This window comes from Cyclopterus lumpus, chromosome 19, assembly GCF_009769545.1.
Source record: "Cyclopterus lumpus isolate fCycLum1 chromosome 19, fCycLum1.pri, whole genome shotgun sequence".
NCBI classification, from domain to species: domain Eukaryota; kingdom Metazoa; phylum Chordata; class Actinopteri; order Perciformes; family Cyclopteridae; genus Cyclopterus; species Cyclopterus lumpus.
The window spans coordinates 5,975,849-6,001,697 of NC_046984.1; the positions used below are offsets into that span (position 1 = coordinate 5,975,849).

The window sequence follows — 25,849 nt, forward strand, 5'->3', positions numbered from 1 at the left end:
TCAGACGGTCACCTCAGTGGAACTGTGGGTGGAGATGCTCTTCTGCCTGTTGTGGTGGTGGTAGGAGGGTTGGGATGAGTGTTGCCCCTGTACGTGCTGCCCCTGCCCTGCCCCCCCTCCAGCTCCTTTGTACATCCCTCTGTAGGGCTGGCTAAAGAGGTCCTGTATGTTCTCTATGCTCTGCTGCCTCCGGGTGGAGTAGCCATGTCTCCGGGTGGAGTTGTGCATGGCGGAGGGGGTGTGTCCCGGGTTAGAGGCCTGCCTGTGGACCTGGCGGCCAGTCGACTCCCAGGCTTTGAAGGCCGAGCTGGAGAGCTGCGGGTGCATGGTGGTTTTGGGCAGGCGCGATTGCTCCAGGTGGCTGGAGGGGATGGAGATGGAGAGAGGGGCGTGGAGGTCGTGGTGCCCCGACACGGGCTGGTGGATGTATGATTTCTCTTTGGGCTGTACGTGGACAGGCTGGAAGGCAGGAGGTGCCACAGGCTGGTACTGGGAGAAGTCCATGAGCGGGAAGCTCTTGTAGTAGCTCCGAGATGCACTGTGCGCTGTAACAAAGAAAAGGGCGAGTGAGAAAAGGTAACGTACAGACGTAAGCGTCCGACCTACCATACTTACAGTGGTTTTACTTTAGATAGCGTTCGTCCGACCGCTTCTTTCTGGCTCTGTCATAGTTAATTGTAACAATGTTCCCAAATCTCCGAAGTTACTGTAGTGATTACCGTGCTTCAGAAACGATCACCGAAGATACAAAAATAAAAAGTCCTGATAGTCCTCAACGGCACGCCGGGTTTGAAAATGACCCACGGCCCTTTGCTGCATGTCGTCCACTCTCTCTGTCCTGTCTATCTAATAAAGGCAAAACAACTTTAACAATTAGGCCAGTACAGCAAACACATGCTACATTTGGTCTCCTTAAACTTGTTTACACTTTAGAGTCATTTTCAATTTATCACAGTCTGATGCAGTTCTGAGTCACATGCAGAAGTAGCCTTAAATGAACTGTCAATGTGTAAACACAGAGTGTGTCATTGTAGAAACACTTAATCACACAAGTAATCCATGATGCATTTATGTTTGCACCTCTAGGCTCCGACCTGTCAGCTATGTCGTCTCCTCTGCTCCTCAAAGTATTTTAGAACATTTTAAAGGGACACCATGGAGCTTTGGAAAGAAGAAATCAAACATTCTTCTTCTTACAAATAAAAACTTAAATTCGTGAACGGTCAAACCCTCTCTCAACTTGATACACTCAGGCTTAAGCCTCACTTGGTCTGTTATGACCACTAGCTTATGGTGGCCAATGTTAGCTCATGTACAATATGATAGTTTATAAAGCGGGTTAATGAACAAAATAATAAAATAAAAAGTATAAAGTCAGTGCCTAGCAGGGAGGGGCAGTGCGCACCATCAGAACCACTAACAAGAGATCACGTTTTACTTAATTGGCGTCCAGAAGTGAAATTCAGAAGAAGAAAAAAAAGACTTTAAATGAGTTGAACGATCAGACACAGAGAGAACCAGAGGAGAGCAAAGGATGGTCAGGATGAGGGGAAGGGTTTGAAGAAGATCAAAGGGGAAAGCTGGAGATTTAAGTATTTCCAATTGGTGAATGCCCTCAAGGTGAATTCTATAGCGGTATTCCTCTCTCGCTGGAATACAAGAGGGCAGGGAGAGCGATTGGGGGGGGAGAAACGTAGGAGTGGAGATGATGGAGGTAAAGGTATGTGTGTCAGCGTGTAGGGACATTGGGATGAAGGTTTATAAATACCCTCGCCCTAAGTCCGGAGTGTGCGCTCGTGTATGCATGTGCGTGTTATTGGCTAGCATGAATGTCACTGAGAATTATTTAAATAAACTAACAGCGGAGGTCATCGCCGCTAGCTTCCTGGCTACATTAACAGTAACCTTGTCTCAATGTGTTTATATAATTTCTTTTCAAACACTACTATTTTGTATTTTTTTGGTAAAGTTATACGTCTCGAGCTCACTTTCTATACGTCTGTCTTTTTTTTTCTCAGTCAACCTTCCATAGTTAGGGTTAGAAGGTTAAAACAATCGACCTTGACGAGTAAGGGGTTTGCCTTTGGCTCCCTTTTTAGAGGATTGTTTTGTACACTATTACACCCACGGCTATTCAAGGACGACAGCACATGTGTGCGTGACCTTTGCCCTCAAAAAACGGTGCGTACGATCACCTGGTAAAAACCCTCCAGCCTCTTTTCTGGACTGCAGTTATATAACACATCTCTGTGGGCAGGGACAAACAATATGAATAATGACCAAAAGTACAATGTTAGAAAACATTTAGATGTATTACATTCTGTAAAGTTGTGCATCGAGACAATAATCGGATTCGATAGATTTGTGACCATTTGAGACACTGTGAAGTATCTTTTTAGCCTTTTGCTGTATCCCAGTTCAAACTCAGTGGTTTTCTCAGTAGTGGGAAATAAATTTGGATTTGGGACAGTCATGAACCAACGTTATTGTGTGTCACCAGAGGATGTCCTCTTAACTGGTGTAAGTGCTGCATCAAATATTTGACACATCGATTAAATTAACTCAGCATTGTGACTTTTATTGCCAAAATAGTAACACTTTATAATAAGGGTGCAAATCATATCTGTGCTTAAAGGCCCAGCGTGTATGATGTGATGCATCTGGTGGTGTGGGGCAGGTTGCAACCGACTAAATACCCCTCTGCCCACCCCTCCCTTTCCAAGCGTGTTGGAGAACTACAGTGGCCCTCAGGTCGAGATAGTTATCTTTTCTTTATCTTGTTTATAGAGCAGCAACAGGTATGTTTACAAGTCACTTTATAAAGTCATTAATATCTCACTGGAAACATGTAAAACGTTAATATAATAAATAACCCTTCTTCGTGAAGTTTAACGGTCATTACTCCTGTCCTCTGTCCTCCTGGCTCCTTTGTCTCAGCCAGCAGAGAAGTCTACAACAAAACAGCTTTTGGCCGTCCTGCGTGCTGAGTTTCACTTTAAGGTATTGTCCTTCAACACACACATATTGGACATGTGGAATAAATACCACTGAGTCATGCAGCAACATGTGAACGTTTGCATCTGACGACCAGCTTGATTTTAAAAAAAAGACGAAAAAAAAAAAGCTTCAAATTTCTATTAAAATAGGTATTGTTCTGCTTTTAGAGGGGCTTAGCAAATGCATGGGTCTGAATTCATGATGCATCCTGCAGTAATTCATGCATTAAATCATCATGAGTCATGCATTACCTAAGTATATGATTCATACCCTTTTTATAAAGTGTTTCCCCAAAAAGTAATGTAAATGCTGTGATGTCATGAGAGGAAGTGTCATCAATGGGAGATACATCCCCTCCCAGTGGCTGCAGCAGAGACTACAACCCATCATGGCAGCTGGTTAATGAACTCCAATTCCCATAGTCAGCAGGGCAAAAAAAGTGTTAAAATCATCAGTTTCCATAGGATTCATCACATTTTTCCAAGCCACTGATTTTTCGAGCTTTGCAAAAATATTGTCACACAGTGTTCTTGAATTTAATAAGATCCCAGTGATGTTGATAATTAAAACAAAGACTTCAGACAGTTCCCGAGACTTGTCTGTAGGCCATCATTCGTCAATCAATCAGTCATATTTAATATATCGAATATCTAACCGACCACACCACAGACGGGAACAGCGTGGGCTTCAAGATCAGCTCTGTTTCCCAAGATGCAAACAGTCGTCAGGTGATTGCTCCTGTGCTACCAGCCTACTGTACTTGAAAGGTTACTGTGCCAGTTGGAGTCAGCATCAACGCTGTGTGTGTGTGTGTGTGTGTGTGTGTTTGTGTGTCCGACTTACCCACAGCTTTGAGGGAGGTATACTTGTTGAGTCCCACCGTGCTGTGGTTGCTGTGTGGGTGTGGGAGCCCTTGTCCAAACGGCCCGTAAGCAGAGTTATTCAGATGGTACTGTTCTGTAGGAGACAAGCAGACAGAGAGGCACAGGCAGTTTGTGGAGATCACAGTAGTTCAGAGTGTGTCCTGTCGCATATCAGCAATTTGTGTTTTTTTCCCATCATAACCCCAACCTTCCTTAGTGTTTTAAAGATGACGGAACCATATATGCAGATAATGAAGACTTTTGAAAATGATGGCATTGGTTTGGCTAATTTGATTTATCTCTCCAGGAGGATTTTGGGATTCTTATGCGATAGAAGTCTTCTATTGAGTAATTATTTTTCTGTCAAGATAGCGCATGCTGTGTGTGCATGTTGGCGGCTAGCTGGCCGTCAGCTTGTGTTCAAATGTAATCTTCTTCTTTTTTTAACACTGGTTGCACTGGGAATCTTTCAGGTGGGAATGTGGACTGTGGAAGCGTCACCTAAATGCTGGATTAACACGAGTTATCTCCCCCCAGGCTGGGGACTTTGGGTGAGACAGCAGTCCCAACCCTGACGGCCGGCCAGCCCCGTGCTAAATGAAGTGAGGCTAATGAACAATGGAACTAACTAGCTGAGAGAGTGGAGACCTGGCTCTTAGCATTAATGAAGTCCATTGATGCAGCCAGCACACTTGATCTCAGCCTCAGGGATGGATGAGCACACATGTAGCACTCACGAATGTCCGATGACACACACACACGCACGCACGCACGCACGCACACACACACACTCATGCACGCACGCACGCACACACACGCACACATATGCACAGAGACAAAATGCTTTATCAGGTCATTTGGGTGACTGCAACAAAACCAGTGGTGGCATTATTTTACAGTAACAACATAACTCTGAGCCTCTACTTTATATACACGCACACGCACACGCACACGCACACGCACACACACACACACACACACACACACACACACACACACACACACACACACACACACACACACACACACAGAGGGAAATCATCTTGTGTAATTCAGATGTGCTGGAGAAGGTCCTTTTTATACTGTCATCCCCATCATTACCACCACCATCATCATCATCATCATCATCGTCTACTACCTTCTCGTCGTTGTTGGAGCAACAATAAATGACAGATTAAGACATACTGCTACTGTATATTAACTAGTTGTCATGAGTTCTCACATCTTTCTCCCAGGGTTGTATCAAGTTTTTGCTGATGATTTTAGTATCATAATCTTGAGATTGCTGGCAAACTACAGCTTTATCCTTTATTGATAATCTATAGCCATATGACTTGGCTAGCATGTCAATTAACTGTATTCTGGCTCCCACAGGAGATTTGTAAAACCATTTTGCATTGAGCTTTGGAGGAAATTAGATATTTGCTCTGATTTTCTCCCAAAATCAACTAACTTTATACTATTATGAGCCACATACTCAATGACCTCACTTTACAGGAAGTGGTACATATGATGCCCTTGTTGATGTCCTCATGCCCATCTGCACATACACTCACCCACGCAGAAATACAAACAAGACCAATTAATGAGTCTGTCTGCTTGGCCTGTGTGTGTGTGTGTGTGTGTGTGTGTGTGTGTGTGTGTGTGTGTGTGTGTGTGTGTGTGTGTGTGTGTGTGTGTACGTGTGTACGTGTGTACGTGTGTACGTGTGTACGTGTGTACGTGTGTACACACACACACACACACACACTCCAGCATGGTTGCACATATTATTTCACCATTAGGCACCACCAAGTGAACATCTGGCATTGGGATCAAGAACAAGAGGGCGAGCGAGACTGACAGATCTGAGGGATGAAGAGAACGACTTGGTCCAGAGTGGAGATGGTCGCCTGTGTGTGTGTGTGTGTGTGTGTGTGTGTGTGTGTGTGTGTTAGCCCGGCATGTCAAAGATATTCTGTAAAAGTAGTGATACCACAGTTTAGAAATACCCTGGTACAAGTAAAAGCATTCGGATTTCTACTTGAGGAACTGTACGGACAGCATTACAAGTAAAAGTACTGTCTTTGCAAAATGGTCCCTCTCAGAGTGTTACATTACAGAGCCTTCACAGTCCTGGAAGATCTTTTTATTTTTTAAATCTTATTCACACAAGATAATGTTTTGTACACTCGTGTTATTATTGTGTGCTACAAGATTGTTTCTCACATAAATCCCAGCATAGCAAGCCAGGTCTTTAATCTATACCAACACTTCACGTTTCATAAAATGATCATACATTTGATGTCAAATCAAAGGACCTAGTAATTAACGCTGTCAAATAATTGTATTGGAGTAAAAGGTACAATATTTCCCTAATGGAGTGAAGTAGAAGTACAAAGTATCAATACAGCAAAGTACTTGTCAGAACTCAGCCAGCCGGACTCCCTCCTCAGCCCGTTCACACAGTGACACCCGGTACCTCAGAGCGCGCTGCCAGGGAGCTACGGGCTTGGAGGCGGGGACAAGCCAGGGGCGCTTCAACTCACACCTGAAGCCACTCAGCTCGTCCCACGGCTGCAGCTCGTCAGCTCGTTGTATTCGGGGGGATAAAGATCAGGACTGTCTGTGTTGACGTTGCGAGTTCGTGCCATGATGTCCGTGGACTTTCCTCCTTGTGTCGTCACTGAACTTTCCCTCGTGTCTTTGCTGACTTTTTTGTGTGGAGTATTTTCTTGGATTTTTTGGGGTTTGATGTTCGATCACCCGTGGACTAAGGGGACACTTTGAGTTTTTTGTGTTTCTTTTCTAAGTGACTTGTTGTGCTCAATAAACTACGCCGTGTGTTCGGCTAGAACTAAACCTTGCTGTTGTCGTGCGCTTGGGGTCAGAGACAAACCATAACAGTACTTCAGAATTGTAAACTTAGTACATTGATTTAGTTACTTCCTATCAGTTTTAGAATATGTGGAGAAAGTGATATCCACTTTAAATATATAAACTCTGATATAACTTATATAACTTGTGTTGAAACTTGTGATAGTGGGAGCCAGAATACAGTTAATTGACATGCTAGCCAAGTCATATGATAGTGATAGTCAGTCTTGTTAATGATGACTTTGAGTAACCATGATACCAGTTTACATGTGAATACGCCAATAAGCCATGTTCTCTAAAGTTGGCCATCTTTTCTTTAGAAGAGGTAGAAAAATATATTAAAAGAATTTAAAAAAGGAATGCAATGCGGAGATCAAAACATTCTCTGATTAGCAGGGTTTTTTGGATGAAAAGAAGAATTCATTTTTCTCCCATGTGAACTGCTTGGTTATCAATAAAATAACAGTATTATTTTACACTGGACTGGATATTTTGTTTCCATTCATATTCAGGTCAGCAACTTAAGAAGAGTTTACATTTTTAGGAGTAGTTTAGGAGTTTTTGATGTAATGGGATTCCTTTCTCGCTCTCACGCACACACACACTCACGCACACACACACACACGCCCCTATATAATCTGCCTGCTCTTGGCACTCGCATTCTATTGTGAGTGCTCATGACCGTGAAACACAAAGAAAGCCAGTGAGGTCAACATGTGTTTCTGAACATAATGTGTATCTTGTGTATGAAATGTGCATCTCCGAGCGTGTATTTGTGTGTGCAACTTGTCGTAAGTGCCCTGGGGAAAGTGACAAAGGAGAGAGTGCATTGCGTGGTGTCTGTCATCACCAAGATGAAATATGAACGTCCACGTGTGTTTGTGGGAGAGAGAGAGTGCGATGGTACCAATAAGCAGACTTAAGTGCAGAGAATAAAGCTGGAAAGCAAGAGTGTGTATGCACGCCTGTCGTCAGTGTTATCGTATGTGAAAGTGTGTGTGCATCAATATTTACTGCAGCGGAGTCAGAGCAGAAGAACACAATCCTTTCTAATCCTACGCACTTAATAATCCTCGCTCGGTGGCATCTGATGTGCTGAGTTGGTCGTACGCAAGCCTTTTGTCAGAATAATCAACGTGACACAAACGGGGGAGCAAAGATTCAAACAGAGATAATTAATTCATAAGAATAAGTAGTTTGCCTCCCATGACCTCAGGGAAGAGTTGAGACCAGTGCTCAAAAAGCAACTCTTCTGACAGCCGAGTATAAGAAAAAAAAAAATAGGTGAAATTTGTGTAAGGAAGAGTGATTTGTTACTGGGCCATGCTACTTCTGCAGTCGTCTTTGATAAATAGGTCATCGCTTTTTGCTTCAAGCTTTCTTTCGTCAATGAGTCATGTTTGTTGGAGACTTTTAGGATAAATATTTGCCTCCTTTGATGGCTCATGTAAATATAATAGAAAAATAGGAGCTCTGATTTCTACCTGTTAAAGTCACAGTGAAACAGACGTGAGAGTGTCTTTGTTTTATAATGTACAGTTTCCCCCAGTTTTGTGAAATTAAAACAAAAAACTTTTGTTGAATCACTCAAATGCGACCGTGGCTTCAAGATTGTCCTCAAGAAATATGACTACCTTTTCACAAGGTAAAAAAGAGAAGAAAATTCTGATGTAAACAAACTCACCAGAAATGTTAACACACATTTAGCATCTAACGGGATATAAATGAATAATCAACACAGGCCACAGGGTAGAAATGTCATTTGAAGCATCTTGTAACATCCCCTAAACTAAGGAAGACTCACGAAGGAGGTTAACTGACCCACAACGGTCTAAACTTTAGACTCTAAAGTGTGCTTACATTAGCTTTAGCTAACATTAGCCACCACAAGCTATTGGTCACACCAGACCGAGTTAAGGCCGTAGCAACCAAACCCAAATGGAGTGTGCTGAATGAAGCAACGGTGGGTTTTATTGCTTCTGAATTAAACTTTTCAGGTGTACAAGAAAGACTTTGTCATTTTCTTTTTAATCAAAAGTTACATAGTCTGGTTTTAAAGAGAATGACCGCCACAGAGAGAATGGCAGCAGGCCTTTTAACACTAGCCTCCAACCATTTCAAATGTGTTGCTGTGTGTGAAGAGCATTACTTTTTCCAAAGGCCTTTGTCTGCCATCTTGTCTACTGTGGAAAAACCAATACTGGTCATCTGTTTTCTGCCCAGGCAATCTATTTAGTGTTCCACTTTGTCCCGTGGCTCAATTAGGGAACACTTTGCATTACAGTTTGAATTTGCATACTCATCATACGGAGTCTCTGTGTCTCAGACAAATGAAGCAAAAAGGTTCCTGCCACTCTTGTACCGGTGGGAGGTGGTTCATGATGGGATGCACTGACGTGTTGACCTTCAAATGTCAACCTGTGAGTTTTCTTAAAACCCTGCTTTGAGCAAAAACAATTCAACGTGGAGACAGGACAAAGATTTTTAACTTTTTTTTATTTTCCTTCCAAACAACACCTGTCATAGTGGGTTCAGATGTTATGTGAGGATTTTTGTTTGTTTTAATGGCACAAAGCAGCCCACTTTTCTATCTGTTTTTATGGATCGCAAACAGCCAGTGGACATTTTCCCCCTCTCGGAAGAGGGTTTAATGTGCATGGATGTGGGACTCATTAGCATCAATAGGTATCATCACTGAATCCTCCTGCCAGATCTCCTGCCTTTCGCTACACTGTCACTTCACATTAGGAAGTGGACTCACTCGAGTCCCACGCCAACATTTACTGATTCAGTTGTTATTCTCCACCACATGTTGGCTTCATTGCTAGACTCCAGCATGTGCTTGAAAAACATGCAGTAGTTTTAGGATATCCGGCCCCGCAGAGGCTGCTGGATGATCATGTCATGCCAAGCGGTCGGTGGTTCTCAGCGGTGGGAGATTTCAAACTTCCCAGTACACTGCTGACAACTAAATGTCACTTAAACCTTTTTGAGGGCAGTAACAGGAGGAACAGCTGGAGTGAGCTCAGTTAAAAAAAAAGTGAGAAAATGTGGATCAATGTAGTAATTATTTGGAAAGAGAGAGAGAGAGAAAACCAGAGAAAGTCCAGAGAGTGGGCTATAACGCAGTAATACATTACAGTAATTTAAAAATATATTGTTTTTAGTAATGAGATGAGTAAAGAGTGGGAATTTAGAAAATCAGTAATTAGTTTGAAGGAGGGTTGACATCTGTCTGGTCAAAAAACAAACTTGTCCAATATTGGCAGGGTTAGAGGTGTGTGGAGGCAGCGAGCCTCCAACAAAAGAGGAGAAACACTCTGGTAACTCCAAAGTTGTTGTAATTATATGCTGGCTGGGACATTCTCAAAAAAGAGTTTGTAGTGGTCGAATAGTGTTTCCATTCTTTTCAATTTATAGTCCTCCCCCCTCAAGTCTGGTTGGTTTATATTACATTACATTACATGTCATTTAGCTGACACTTTTATCCAAAGCGACTTACAAAAAGTGCATTTAACCATGAGTACAAACTCAGAACAACAAGAATCATGAAAGTACACTTTGTTCAAGAAAGCCAAACTACAAAGTGCTATAAGTAAGAGCCATTTAGGTGCTACTAAAGTGCTATTTTTGTGCAGTGGAGCAGAAATGCTCCCCCGCGAGGATGCTGTTCTGCTCTCTGCACAGGTTTTGAGACTAGTTTCATGTTTCAAGCTCTTTATTATCATATACTCAACAATCTAAACGAAGAAGTCGTTGGCAATGAAAATATATATATAAAAAAGGAAATTATACATGTAAAAGCAAAATGAGAATTATAATATAGGGATACAATATAAACATAAAAACATATATAAAGTAAAGTAATACATATATTTGTTAGACAGTATTTCAAACGGATAAACGGAATGTAAACAGAAATGTAATGTGTACGCATAATGAGAAGTAACATACAATCACGTATATATAAATATTTATAGTTTAAAATGACCACTAACTAGTTGATTTTAATCTATTTTAACTGAACTTTGAGCTACTTCCTGTGAGGCGTAAACTTGAGCATCACTGTTAATATGTCAGGAATCAACAGAGTTCAGCGATCGTTGTATATGGTCATGATTAATGTTCCTTATCTACTTAGCCATTGTGTAGTACTGTATGAGCAAAATACCCATTCATTTCTCAAATAGTTATGTGTAGTAATGTGCAACTTACCAGGAATCCAAATGGTGCCTGCATAAATCCTCCCATACCACATTTACATTTACAATTGTTCTCTGGACAGCTACATGCTCTGGATTTCATTTGGACTAGCAGCAGTGGTCGTCAGTCATGCCGACATGACACAAAATTCTGTAGATATTCTTTTCAACCGAGCATAACAAGCAGCTAATTTCATCACACTGACAGTAGAGATCATGTTAGCTGAAATCATCCATGTCCATTCACATTTATATATATTTATGATAACTGCAGGGCCATGAAGTTCTGTAGTATCTGAGGATTACAGACCAGCCACCTAACTCAATTCTTCTATTAACTCTGTGAGGTTTTCTTGTGTATACAGTTTGGTTCTTCTAACTCCCTCAGGAGATGAAACAATTAATAAAGCTGCTGCTGGTATGGAACATTTACCCCCAAAACACGTTTCCTTTTCTTTTATTCATATATTGATTCCAACACGTGAATCTGCTGCCCTTTTTTAATATGATCAAAGACACGCTCACTTTAAAGCGTCCGCCACATGCACAATGTCATATCATGTCTTTAGCAGTGTGTGAACTTCTGCATAGCGAGAGCTGAGAGATGCACCCAGCAGGGGGACTCTCATATCAAACACTCCACCCCTCTCCTTCCCTCCGACACTCACATGTTCACATGCATGCCACGAAAGAAGAAAAGAAACGCATACTAATCCATACACACGATGACACACATGCACAGTCAGTTGCTCTTTTGCACAGACCAAATTAAACAACAGTCCAAACATTATAAAATATGATGACTCTTGCTCTGAACTCTACATGTAAAGAGGACCTGGTCATAGAGTTTCATGCAGACTGCTGTATCTACACGTAGAGAGAATGTATGGGAATCAAGCACACGGGGCCTGTAGGGGCGCAGCCTGCATATATTAACATACTAATTAATCAGTGTATGAGTGTTGCACGTGCAGCAAGTATGTGTTCTACTTACAGATGAAGCTCTATTGTTCAGTCGAGTCTCACTCAGCTCGAGCTAAATAAGTTTCAGCAGCCAGTTCCAACCATGTGTATTAAAAGGCTCTGCACTATGTCCTGCGTTGGATCTGAGTGAAGTCGTGTGTGCTTGATGTTGGATAGATGGCCATACAGCCACGGAAAAATCAAACTAATCTAAGATGAAAGGGAAGTCTCGCACAGTTGTCCGCAGCTGCTACAAAAATTATTTCGCAGAAAATAAACTGATTTACTTCAATTGTGAAGGATCTTAAGTAAAGCTGCACAGTAAATGATTGTCAATGTCCTGTTCCTGGAAGCTCCATGTGCTTTTCCAGATTTTAATCAGAAACGTAGTCTGGGGCTCACATACAGTACTAACATGCTGAAATACAGTACTATTCATACTATTTATGTATGTGGATTGTGTGTATGCGGGAAATTCTGCGTATGCATATACGTGATTAGCAAGAATTTCTGAGTATAAGATGTGAGCTTACAGGACACACTCAAATGCATTGACAGACTGAAAGAGCTCTTGTTTTCCAAAGAAAAGTTCTACTTTTAGTCTGAGTAATGTGTGTGTGTGTGTGTGTGTGTGTGTGTGTGTGTGTGTGTGTACCCTTAGTACTCACCACTCCTGCTGCGCAGCATCCGGGCTGAAATGCCGTTGGATCTCTCTCCGTTGGGCGAACTGGCTGCGGCGTTCTCCACTGAGCTCACCTCTCCTGCCTGCTGTTTCAGCAGGTCTGTCAGTGTCCTAGAGACCAACACACACACACACACACACACACACACACACACACACTGAATGTAAATTGGTGTTGTCTGAGCCTTGATTACTTGCACACAAGTGAGGAGGATGGGGATTAAACATCATGAATTCATATCATTTTATCATCTTTCAACTTCAATAGATCAAATATTATGTGTTCACATTGCAGTCGTTGCACAGCTTGATTCTAAAAACTACATCCGTCTGTCACTAACAAACATCATCTGGTAACCAGATGTGTATAGTTGATCCCCTCAGAAACACACACACACACACACACACAAACAGCTGCTAACACACTATCAAGCACTCCATTTACAGTACTCATCCTCTCATCCCAGGGGAAAGGTGTTTAACTTGAGTACAGGTTGCCTGTGTCTGAATGTGTGCGTGTGCATTTTTTAAAGTGATTCCTACCTGCCTGTGTTTGCGTGTGGTTACCAGGTGTGAAATGAGATCTTCGTGTGATGGAGTTTGGGTTAACAGATTGACAGACATCATCACATGCATGTTGCATGCAGTCGAAATGGAACGCCCAGCGAACGTCCAAAGCCTTTTGGATGTTATTGTTTTGCCTTTGTTACATTTACGTCTGGGAATTAACCTTTTTTTCGAGCAGTTAGGGAAAGGGAATCGGGTGAAGCGGTGTGTGAGAGAGTACACGTGTTTATTGCTGTGTGTCCTCTACGATAAATTGCTGTGTTTGACTGGCGGCCTTTCAGCTGAGCGACATACGGGCAAGATTTCCTGCAATATGGTCATGTTTGGACTCGGGGCTTGTTGTGGTTGGATGCAAGAAATGCAAAAGAGTGACAACATCTCGTACACACACACACACACACACACACACACACACGCACGCATACTCATCACTTTGAATAAACACATTTCTGCTCCCTGTGCATTTGCTGAATTTACAGGGTTGATGGTATTCACTCCCTTGATCAATAATTCAAACACTGGTGCCTGTTTCACTAACGAAGCTCATGTGTTTAGCTTCCACCAAACACACACACACAGATATGTACAGGTGCACAAAACACACTTGACCTAGAGTGTGACCGACCTGACAACGACAGCCAGGGGCGGCTTGTTCACACTCAACCTTCCAAATAGGAAAGTGAGCCCCTTTGGCCACTTCTCTGATCATCCACAAAGTGTTTGTGTGCGTGATGATCTCAGCGGTGTGTCTCCTCCAGGGACATTGGAGCTGCTTCAGTGTCCAATATCATAATCATGCTTGTTTTATCAGCCACAGGTATGTCATGTAGACACATGGTGCGTGCGTGTACAGTTTATGTGAGTGTATGCGTGCATGACCTTTTGTATTTGACCCCCAAGACCAGTAGTAAAGGAGTAATCTACTTTTTAAAATGAACGGTGTATTTCTGGCCAGATTTTTGGGTTGTAATAAATGGCGAACTAAAGTATAAAGTTAGTAGATGAGAAATGTCAAAGGAGGGTGAACACCAAAAAGATAAATTACAAAAAGAAATACGACTCAAAAATCAATCGTTTATGAGTTGCACTGGAAAGCTATTTTGTAACAGAATAATTATATTCATTAATTCAAATCAATGCAGATCTTAATCATCTTATTGTGAATCCTTTTAGATGTGCTGCGCATACGTGTGTGTGTGTATTAGATTATGAGGTGAATTTGTCCCCTTCTAAACATATGCAATGGGCAACAAAAAAGGTTTTAAGCGATCTCTATTCCTTTTAATTTTATTTAAATCACTTTTTCTCTTTTTTATTTCTTCACTTACTTTCTTCTTTCTCTCTCTCTCTCTCTGCCCCCCTCCACACCTAAACTCAGCCCTAATTCTGTCTCTTTCTCCTCTCCCCCCCTCTTTAAACCATATCGTTTGTCTTCCTCTCCTCCAGCCTCTCTCTCCGCTCCTCATCCCCTCTCTGACTCATTGGTGTGCAGAGCCTCGGGCCTCCACGCACTCTTCTCTTGGCTCGCCGCTCAAACAACTTGCTGATTTGGACTTTTAATCTTCAACAAAAACGGCACCTGTCTCCGGGCTACGTCGTGCTTATGGAGCGTTGGCTGAGCTTCAGGAGAGTTTCTGCGGATGCCTTTGAAAGAGTGAAGATGGCCGTGCAGCTGGTTACAAGATTAAGACTTGACGGGTGGGATGGATTGACAGAATTAGCTTGTGGTGGCCTCAAACGATGAAGTCTAAATCAGTGATGTTATGAATGAGCAGGTGGTTTGTTAATAAATTGCAGCCTGGATAAATGTTCCATTTGTCGTCACTACCCTCATGATGTCATTACAATTTGTCATCATCCTGTTGCTGTTTTTTGCCATCTTAGGTCTATTTACCTCAAAGTTGTTTCAACAAAATAAAAAGAATGTGCACATTTCTCCAAAGATCACAAAGACAAATACATTAGAAAAATGAGCTTGTTACTTTGTGACCTTTCAGTTGCAAGAATTACTACAACTCCATCAAGTTTTCATCGTACATTAGTTTGCATGCACATTTTTCTTCCAGGCCCCTGAAATATTTTAACAAAACATTGTCAAACTAGACAAAATATTGCAAAGTCACAATTTTCTTCATCAAATGATCCAGTTCATGCTATGAGTCCCAGACGAGTATTATCACAGCTCAACAAACCGTGTAAATTTTTTGAGGGGTCGGCTGTAGCTCTCACGGGGGAGAGTGGTTGTCCGGCAACCACAAGGTACACGGTTCGATCCCCGCTCTCCCCATAGTTGCATGTTGAAGTGTCCTGAACCCCCAGTTGCTCCCCGGGCGCTTCACTGCAGCCCACTGCTCCTTAGTAACTAAGGATGGTTCAAATGCAGAGAAGAATTTCCTCATGGCGATCAATAATAGTGTAAATATCTTTCTTTCTAAATGCCTTTTTTTTTTAAAGGGACTTTGTTGCCCTGAATTGAGATTCTCAGGCCGAGCTCTCTCCGAGACTCTAAATCAATCTTATTTTTCTCTGCTAATGTTCAGGTGTGATTTGAAAAATTAAACTAGACAAAATTAGACAAGTCAAAAAAAATACAAAATGTTGCTATACATTTGAAAATTTGGGCTGCAATTTCTGCAAAAGCATTCATAGAAACCGATTCCTGTTTTTCTCGGACAGAGAATTCTCTGCCGTTGGGAAAACGTGATCAATTATATGATATGTAAATATTACCATGAGTAACCTTCAGGTTACTTCTCCCACAACTTTCAAACATGTTACGCAACAGAGATGTGCCCAAGATCAGTGGGATCATCATCAGTACCTCCATGTTCTCTTATCACATTACAGCCACATTGATATGAGACGTTGCTAATGTCCTGTAACAATCAATTACTCCACCCCCATCAGACACACTGTGATTAGTGCTGATATTACAGAAACTCTCCAAACGGAGAATCCCTCTCTCGGTCTCTCTACAGAGTTCCTTACTGTTATGTAAAGATGTCCTGACTGGATACACACTTCTATACATACATTACATGTTTTCTGTACATCCTATTCATGCATTAATGCACAAATATGCCATTTTATCTCTACCACTCGAATTAGAAATTGTTTGTTCGCTGTCCTTTCTGCAGCTTGTGGAGCTTGAATAAAAAACACACACTAACAGATAAAAGTCACTATTTTGGTGACACACACTATCCGTCACACTCATAAACAAACACACACGGGGACGTCTCCCCCACTGGACTGTTCTGGTCACCCTCCAGATTCCAGACACCATCTTTCATGCGATTCATATATAAAAGCAAAACTTTCAGATAATCCACTGAAAAAGTAAAATGGCCGTGGCAGATATCTCCGTGTCACGGTGTCTTTGTTCCCTCTCTGTTGTCCTTGTCGCTGTCACTCATCTTTTCATCAAAGGTACAGTTAAAGCCAGTTTCGCTGTCGCTGACGATTAATGAGAGAGAGTGAGAAGATGACAGCTTGCATCTTAAACTCTCACACTCTCACACACACGCACACACACACACACACACACACACACACACACACACACACACACACACACAAAAGCCTGCACACATAAGTAGTTTTGTGTTTTTGCAGTGCAACCCACTTCTGCTTCTACTTTTAGATTTTTCTCATGCCATGTCTGCCTGGTCTCATATCATTAGTATTTTAGGTGCTATGATTTTCTCAAAAGTAATGCTGGTAAATGATCAACATAACATTTAAAAGGAGAGTGAATGTGATTAGGAGCTTAACGTTAAATCCAGATGACAGATTATTGAATTTAGACCTTTAGGTTAACGGAAACGCATTCAATTCATTTGTGCACCAAATAAATGTAGCCAAACATTTTTATGCATTTTCTTTTTCATTTCAAACGCTGCAAAAAGCATGGACGCGATGAGGCATATACACTTACATTTACATCTGACCGCTTATTTCATAGCCATGTAGAGAGCTGTGATATAATGTGTGTGACAAACAGGATTAATGGTGACACATATGGTGATCTTTCCGTTTTCAATAAGCCCACATAGCTACAGTATGTGTGTTATTGTTCAACTTTTAGATGCAGGCAGAGTGAGCGGTTTTATTCTAAAAGAGCCAACATGTGAAACTTGTGACTTGAATTGCTCTTGTGTAGTTTATATTATTAATGCTATTCTTATTGCATATGTCTTATCTTATTTATTCTTATGTTCTGTCTTTGTGCTGCTGCGACATCTAAAATCTGAGATCTGATCTAATCTTATCTAATTGTATCTACCGTAACTGGTATTTAGTGGGTTCTGTTGTCAGAAATTAAATATATTATTGATAAGTATGTTTTCTTTAGTGTATAATCACCTGCAAATAGTAATCGTTGTGTTTTCGGGACCTTAGAATGAGCTGTTTATATCTTACATGTGGAGCGGCTCCTCTCCACAGTTCTATGGTATCGTCAGTTTAGAAGTCGCCTACTGTATTTAAATATCTGTGTTGTTCAGTTTTTAGACGCAGACTTTCGAGCGGTTGGGTTTAATGCTAACGAGCTAACTTGTTAATTCCCCCTCCATGTGCTTTTTTTCTTTTCTTTTTGGCCACCTTGAAAATGAAAGAACATGTTCTCTGGGAGATTCTTTCTTTCTAAGTACCCTACATAGTTTCACATAGGTCCTATTCAGCTGTTTGATGTAGGTACCATCTGAGTGGTGTTGTTCTCATGCTAATGAGCTAACTTGTAGCCTTTCCCTCTGGCTGCCAAGTGATTTTTCTTTATTCAGCCAACTTGAAAATGGAATAAATGCAGTTTTGTGCTAAATTAAAAGTTTTCAAGTAGCTTCCACAGTTATCGGGGTTGTTTAGCTGGTTTTCACGCCTATTTGAAGCTGTAGACAGATGGCCCATTATAAGTTTGGGAGAAGGATGAAATGGAGCCACAGGGGCCAACTCGCTGTGTGTACGCTGCTCCTGTGAACTTCACTTTTGACTCATATGAGTTTGACTGTGACCGACAAAATGTTTAACATAAAATCAGCTATTTTATTCAGCCTTAAATATTGAATTGCCACATCAAGGTATGATGGAAAAAAAGCTGCCCATCTTCAACCATTTTGCTTCCCCCATGATAAATAGATAAGCTTTAAAGACAAACACATAGCCAAACCCTTGAGTCAGTGGGCACTGACCCACAATTACGTGTGTTTGGTCCCAGTCAAGCCCACAACAAGAGGAGCAAGAGGAGCAAGAGGAGCAAGAGGAAGGTAAGTCAGCTGGAGGTTGAGAATTGTCACATCTGATACAGCCAGGAAGGTGTTGACTTATGTGTCCTTTCACTTTGGAAGGATTTTTGGTCAGGCAGTGATGACGCAGGAGCATACGGGTGCACACTTTAATACATTTATGAGCAAAAACATATGCATTCAGACATGCTCACATGCACAGTGACAGTGCAACCCTGAGGGTAATCAGAAGGCAGTGGAGATTGAGGAGCACTGAGAAAGTAGAGCAGAGGAGGCAGATACTTTTGGGGAAACTCACTGGTTTCAGAAAAAGGCCTTCAAAAGTTTATAAAATATTTGTGAATTAAAAATAAGTAGGAAACTACTGTTCCCACCAATAGGCTATTACACATAATGTGCACATCATTCATTACATGGTAATGTGATTAAGTTTGACCTCTTATTTACACTTTGTTGGGGCCATTGAAGGCTTTAAACACAATTTCTGAACTGCAGTTCACGTGTCATTAATATATATATTAAAAACAGGTTTAACATTGCCAGGTTGTAAAAAGTCCCTCTGGCTGTTGTATATTATGTTCTTGCATAACCTGCGTTGTTGTTGTTTTTGTCTAAACTCTTTAGGAATTATTCAGAACATTCTGACATTTATTAAGACGTTATTAACATGAACCGCAGCATCCTGCAGATTGTGGTAATGGAATCAATTTATATAACTGCAGATCTAACGTCTAATTTGAAACTCACGACCCTTTAGCAACCTTCTAACAAATCACCAAGTCTGCAGTTATGAATGTCATTATGAAGTGTCACAAGTTTCTCACTTTCTAATAAGCCATCAAGACAGATTAAACAGCAGTCAAAAAGACAAAGCAAGTTGTACTGGATGAGAATGAATACCATGCAGCCAAAGGGATTTCCTAAAACCAAAAGCTGCTCCTAATTTATAAAGCATTTATTAGTTATCTGTTCGAACTTAAACCTTTATAAAGCATGTCTTATTAGAAAGTGGAACCAACATATTACGTGAATACACAGCCTGAGGGTGTAAGAAGTGTTTCTGAATGGTGCTCTGTTTAAGTGATGGATCCCCGCCCTAGTCGATGTGTCCTTGAGCAAGACACTTAACCCTGAATTGCTCCCTGTAGCTGTGTCTATGACTGTAACATGATTGTAAGTCGCTTTGGATAAAAGCGTCAGCTAAATGACATGTAATGTAATGTAATGTAATGTAATGATGGTATGTGCGTTGCAAAAGTCATTTTACAGCTGAATATAATTGCACCAATTGTCACAAGAAATCCCATCAACAGGTCAAACATGCCTTTGAAATATTATCCATGACCCCAAATCCTGGTGTCAGTATACTGTGTGTGTCAAAGCAAGAGGGTGAAATGGAAAAGAGATGCCCGTTGGTGCGTGCGGTTGTGGTCCATATGTTTGCTCACGCTGTATTGAGTATTGCTTATCTGTCTGCTTTAAATCAGGGCAGAGCAGTCAAAGCCTTTAAGTGACAATGCCCTTCATTACATAACATAATGGCTGAAAAGCACACTGTAATGCGAACACACACACACACACACACACACACACACACACACACACATATATATATATATATATATAAGTAATTCGCTCAGGTTAATCATACACACACAAGTATATTTGATTATATTTGCTCTATATTGGAAATACAAGTTATTTTAATCTGTTAACAGTATCTTAAGAGCTTGATCACACAAATGATACATACATGAACACGCACACACTAACGCTCTCTCTCTCTCTCTCTCTCTCTCTCGCGCGCTCTGTTTGAACCATGTGACCTCTGCTGCCCCCATATTGGTCGTCGGCCTCTCACACTTAGGTGTTAGGTGGACATTGTATTGCAGTGCATCTGGCCTCCTGGCTATTCTCACCCCTCACTGTGGTTATCTGAACTGTGCTCACACAAATCTAAATGCCAGGACTATCATTCTTGCTGTTAATTGAACTATAAATCACTGTGAGTACGTGTGTAAATCATGAAGGTCATCTGTGTTTGTTTACTCTCTGGGTGTAAAGCCAGCCTCGCTCCAGTTGAGGCCTTTCATTAGACGTGACACCTATGACCTAAGGCGGCGCTCTCCGTTCCCCTTGTTGTCTGAGGAACAGTGCAGCATGCAAACACAATGATTTGGTTGGGTTCATATATTAGTAAAAGGTGTGCATGTGGGAGGAGAGGAGGATCACTTTGAATTTTAACTTTCAAAGCTGATTTGGGAGAACTGGTGGGATTTCAGTGTTAATCCTCCTCTGCTCGCAGGATGTGGAGCCAAAGTGATAGACAGTGGGAAGAAAAGAAAGAGAAATCCAGGAAGAGCAGGTGCATGGCAGAGTGCAAGAAGTTGCCTTCTGTCCTTCCCACTCTAAAGTGGGTGGGCATATGTACATATTTATGCATTTCACCTCAAAAGGTGCATGCAGTACATGAGTTCTTAGTTGCATGTATGCTTATGGACCTGGGATTTATGTCAGCAGGTTAATAAGTAAATGAGCATGCAGGCAGAGCAGTCCAGAAATGTTAAAGCTGTAATCTTGGTGAAATTTGTTTAATCGCGGCGAGGAGAGGTAATCTGTCGAGATGGGCTCCCTGAGGGAGGGTGTTTATGCAGCTGGAGTGTTTCTATTTCAGAGGGGTGCCACCCTGCAGAAAATATGAATCCTGGCTGTGTGTTATCCGCTGAATGAGTTCTGTCGCTCAGGTTAATCAAACGCACGACGGAGATGCTGGTCGGTGGAGGTTCGATGGGGGCTGCCCCCGTTGTCCACTTTCTCATTGTAAAATGCAAAACACCATTTAAAAAAAGTGAACGCACGGGGAGAAGAGGAAGAGACGAGTGAGATGTCAGACTGACCGTAGAGGAGGGTGATGGTGAGGGATAAGAGAGGAAAGGGAGGAGTGAACAAACGTGTGAGTGGTTGAAGCTGTCCCCTGCCTCAGCTCTCTGGGCCCCCAAAAGAGAAACAAAGGGGATGAAAAGAGAGAGCAAGATTAAAAAAAGAGAGGAAAAGCAAAAAAGAATGGACGATGGGGGCCAGTGAAGAGGACTTTGAGTCCTGTGAACAGTGTGATTTGCGCTCGTAGAAATAATAAGAATTGGAGATGCAGCTAAGAGGGTGAGGTAGTTTGGGATGAAAGGGGGAGATTTGAGCACATGCCGCTGTTTACTGTAATGATATCCTGAGGCGAACAGATTGAACCATGTATTTAGCCCAAATGCAGCGGGAGTGTGTGTGTATACATGTGTGTGTGTGTGCATGCTTGAATGTGTATCAGACTGAAGTATTAAACTGTACATGCTAAATATCTACTTTACACATGTTCATTAAAGTGGGAAATAATCAGTTTGTTCAGCAATTGGAGACAACATTTGATGACATTTCCACAGCCCATTGATTTAAGGAGTGATTTAAATGCGCTCACTGAAACACCGTGCACACGCGAGACACGCTAAAAGAAGGAATTATTGTAGAGAACCGTTAAGACTTTTGTTCTTAAAGAGTGATTTACACCAACTGAACACGACAGCAGCAAAAATGTTTATTTCAAATATAAGTCATGCTAACAAGCAAAGCAAAGGGTGCACAACGGGTGAAATACAAAAGCACATAAAAAAGAAAATGGAAAAGTTGAGAAATAAAGAAACAGGCAAAAATAAAAATGGAAAAATTCAAAATTACAGACATAAAAAAATGATGAGAAAAAGCAAAATAAATGTGTGATATATTCAGTATGTAGGTGTGTAGCACAGGTATGGTCTCTTTCACAAACTGACCAGTGACCCACAGAATGACATGGCTCATAAAGCACAGTGACATGCTTATCTTGAACCACGTCAGTCCTCTCTTTCTGAATCTCCGAATAAGAATTTCCGGTTGATACTAAATTTGCCAAACTTTCCAGTGACAGGGTTAGGTTACGCCTCCCTGACAGACTCACAGGTTTGGTGAGGTCGGGGTGGGCTGGTGAAACTTGGCGATGTGAGAGATCGGTTTGTACACATGCAAAGACATGCACACGTGAGCCTTCATACACATTTAGAGTTGAAAAACTCCAAACATGAAGCTGCATCTTGAAAAGGTTTCTACTTTGTTTGCCTCTTTTCTGCTGGAGTGAAGTCAGAATTTCCAACTTTCAATCATGCCTGCAATGCATCAAAACAACGCATGCAAATACACACACATACGTGCATTCACAAACACACAGAAATACACACACACACACACACACTATATCTGCTTTAATCTATGCTCTATGTGCTGGCAAACAGACCCCCTTCCACATACACACACCGAGACTCAGCCTCAAGCTCCTCACCTGGAGTTGAGGTCACTTTGCCCTGTCGCCACTCCTCCTCCTCCACTTCCTCCGCGGCTCTTCTCCATGCCCAGTTTGGTGAAGATGCCCACCAGCACCATGATGGCCACCACGCCGCAGATGATGTAGACGATGAGGTGCGTGCGGTCCCGGTCCTGGTCCTCTTGGCCCTCGGTGATGGTGGCCACAGGCTTTCCGGTGTTGGCCCAGATGGGCGTGTCGTAGTTGGAGCAGATGCTCTGGTCCAGCCGCTGCTGCCGGAACTGGCAGCAGAAGCGGTAGAAGCAGGTGCCGCAGCAGTACAGAAAGACGCCGGCGTTGCAGTTGAACGGTGGGTCCCATTGGCCCATCACGTCGTAGTAACCCTGGCAACGAGTCCCGCCGGAGGGAAGGGCGTCCTCGTCGTCCGCGTCCCCGCCGCTGCTGGGAGTGGACAGCCCTGTCTCCAGAGGAGAGTTCTGAGTGGTCTCCACGTAGCTCGGAGTCGTCTGGTTGGCCATCGTCGTGGGGACGAGTAACGAGTCACCTTCGGTTACCGTCACCGTGGTGACGGATGGGTCCTGGGTGAGGGCAGGATGAGTTATAATGATGGAGAGGAGGAAGAAGAGGAGAAGGTGGCAGGAGGAAGGGTTGGTGTCCGCCATACTGCTGGGAGAGCCCTACTGTCCCAAAGTCCCGCCTGCAGGTTTTGGAGTGGAAACGAAAAGAAGAGAGAAAGAAAATTTGTTTCAGATGTACTTATTTTACTATTATAAGGTAGAAGTTATTTTATTATGATAATTCAAAACCATCTTTGTTGAGTTTTGGAGATGCAAAGCGAGACTTTTGCCATACATAAGAACGCACTAACAAAAACAACAAACACTTTCCTGCAGAAACTCAGGAGAGAAAATAGATTTTTAGCCAGAATTATTAAACAAATTATGTTTCCATACAGTGAGACATGATCAATACCCAACCTTTTAGATTTAAAAAGAGCAACTCATTGCAAAGGAAATGTTCAGAAACAGCTGTCCTCTAAAACATGAGTAGGTAGATTATTTGCTCTTTAAGTGAGAAACCAAATCATGGAAAAGTAAGCATAAAAAGCTTTTTTACCTTCAAAATAAGTATGCAATACATAAACAACAAATTAAAGCCATTGGGAGTGCCTTCTCACCGTTTTCTCTTTGCAATCTGCACACAGCGGTCCGTCCTCTGCGACTCTTTCCCAAAGTTCAAGGGCTAATAATTCCCTCTAGAAATATCCACAAACTTTACTCAGCAGCATTTTTCCCCTCAGTGCCCCCGCAGATCTCTCTCTCTCTTCCTCATGATCCACGGGGGATTCAACAAACCCAAAACGACACGCTCCTCTTATCCTCTTTTTTTCTTCTTCACTTCTTCTGTAAGCGCTGCTCAGTCTGCGCTGGCACGGACTGTTAGGATCTTCTGCTGCCAAGACCCCTGTGTGCTGTATGTGTGTGTGCGTGCGTGTGTGTGTGTGTGTAGTGTATATGATAGAAATGTTATAAGAGAGTGTGTGTGTGTGTGTGTGTGTGTGTGTGTGTGTGTGTGTGTGTGTGTGTGTGTGTGTATGATAGAAATGTAATAAGAGTGTGCGTGTGTGTTGCTGCACTGAGCGCTGCAACAGTTCAGGAACCAAATGAGATCTCTTCCTCTATTTACCTCTCCCCAGTGCCAGATGAGAGCGAGAGAGAGAGAGAGAGAGAGAGAGAGAGAGAGAGAGGGTGGGGGGGGGGGGGGGGGGGGTATATCCAGCTGCATCTCCCATCATCCCCAGAGGGAAAAAAAAGGGAGGAGAGAGATTGGGGGGGGGGGGGGTTAAGGGAAGGGGTAAAGCTTAATGTGGACTGTAACTGGGTGATTAGTGACACTATTTTGTTCTGTTTCCATCCCTGTTTGTTTGTTTGATTGCATGTGTGTGGGACAGAGATTTATGTCCCCACCCGTGTTGTGGGGACATAAATCGGATAACACAGTCACATTGAGGACTCACCTTCCTTTTTGGGGACAAAATGCACTTCCCCATAACGTATATCGTTACATTTTAGGGTAAAGACTTGGTTTACGGTTAAAGTATGTTAGGATTATGCTGGTAGTGGTTATAGGGTAAAGGTTAGAGTAGGTCTCCAGGAAATAAATGTATGTGTGTGTGTGTGTGTTACTAAGTTAAAAGTGGTTGCGGTGGCGGAGGACAGTCAACAGCTGCTGCGGTCACTCCTGTTCATCATCTACTTATTGCTCTCCCTGTACCGCCTGTTTCCTGCATCTCCTTTCACTGCACACACACACACACACACACACACACACACACACACACACACACACACACGCACACACACAAATCATCATCAACCCTCCCACCCCTTCGCTCTCTCCCCCACCTCCCAATCACTCATCTCCTTCCACACCATCCTTTCTTCCTTTGTCTTTCCCTCCGAATTCTGTGTCGAGTATGGGCACGTATGAGAGTGTGTGTGCGTGTGTGTGTGTGTGTGTGTGCGTCAGAAAGATTCAGGAGTCAGCGGGGTCCAACTCCAGCTTTCCCACCTTCTTTTGTTTCAATCACAACCTGCGCAGGTGATGCCAAAAGCAGTAGGCTGGCACACACACACACACACACACACACACACACACACACACACACACACACACACACACACACACACACACACACACACACACACACACAACAGATGCCACTGCTTATAAGAGCTTTTCTCAAAGTAAACTACCACATGTACACATTTAATGGAATTATAAGCCAGATTGACAAGGAGCTTTTTGTTTTGCTTTCCGCTAATCGCCTCTCCCAAAATCCCCTCCTTTATGTCTTGTCATTCCGGAGTAAATTCAACGCTTCCTCCACTTTCCTCTGATTTTCACTCAATTGCGTGCTGGATATCAGCGAGGAAGAGAGGCAGGGCGAGGGAATGTGTAACAGAGAGAGTGAAAAGAAGAGAGTAAATGTAGGGCAGTGGGGAGGAGGCCTGACAAGAAAAGAAAGAAAGAAGGAGAGAAAGGAAGGAAGTGGGGGAGGGAGAGGTGGAACAGTGGAGGAGAAACCATTGGCCGAGGACCAAAGAGGAGAGAGAGCGAGAGAGCGAGAGAGAGAG

General features: G+C 42.5%; 1 protein-coding gene across 1 annotated transcript; it reads right to left on the reverse strand.

Moving 5' to 3' along the window:
• On the reverse strand, nucleotides 1–23,979 carry shisa8b (shisa family member 8b). Its single transcript, XM_034558951.1, has 5 exons — nucleotides 23,890–23,979; nucleotides 22,731–23,409; nucleotides 12,550–12,674; nucleotides 3,841–3,954; nucleotides 1–545 (listed from the first exon to the last, which is right to left on the reverse strand). The coding sequence occupies exons 2-5, from the start codon at nucleotides 23,372–23,374 to the stop codon at nucleotides 1–3; spliced, it is 1,428 nt and encodes a 475-aa protein (XP_034414842.1). The 5' UTR covers nucleotides 23,375–23,409; nucleotides 23,890–23,979.
• Between the last annotated feature and the right edge of the window lie 1,870 nt (nucleotides 23,980–25,849).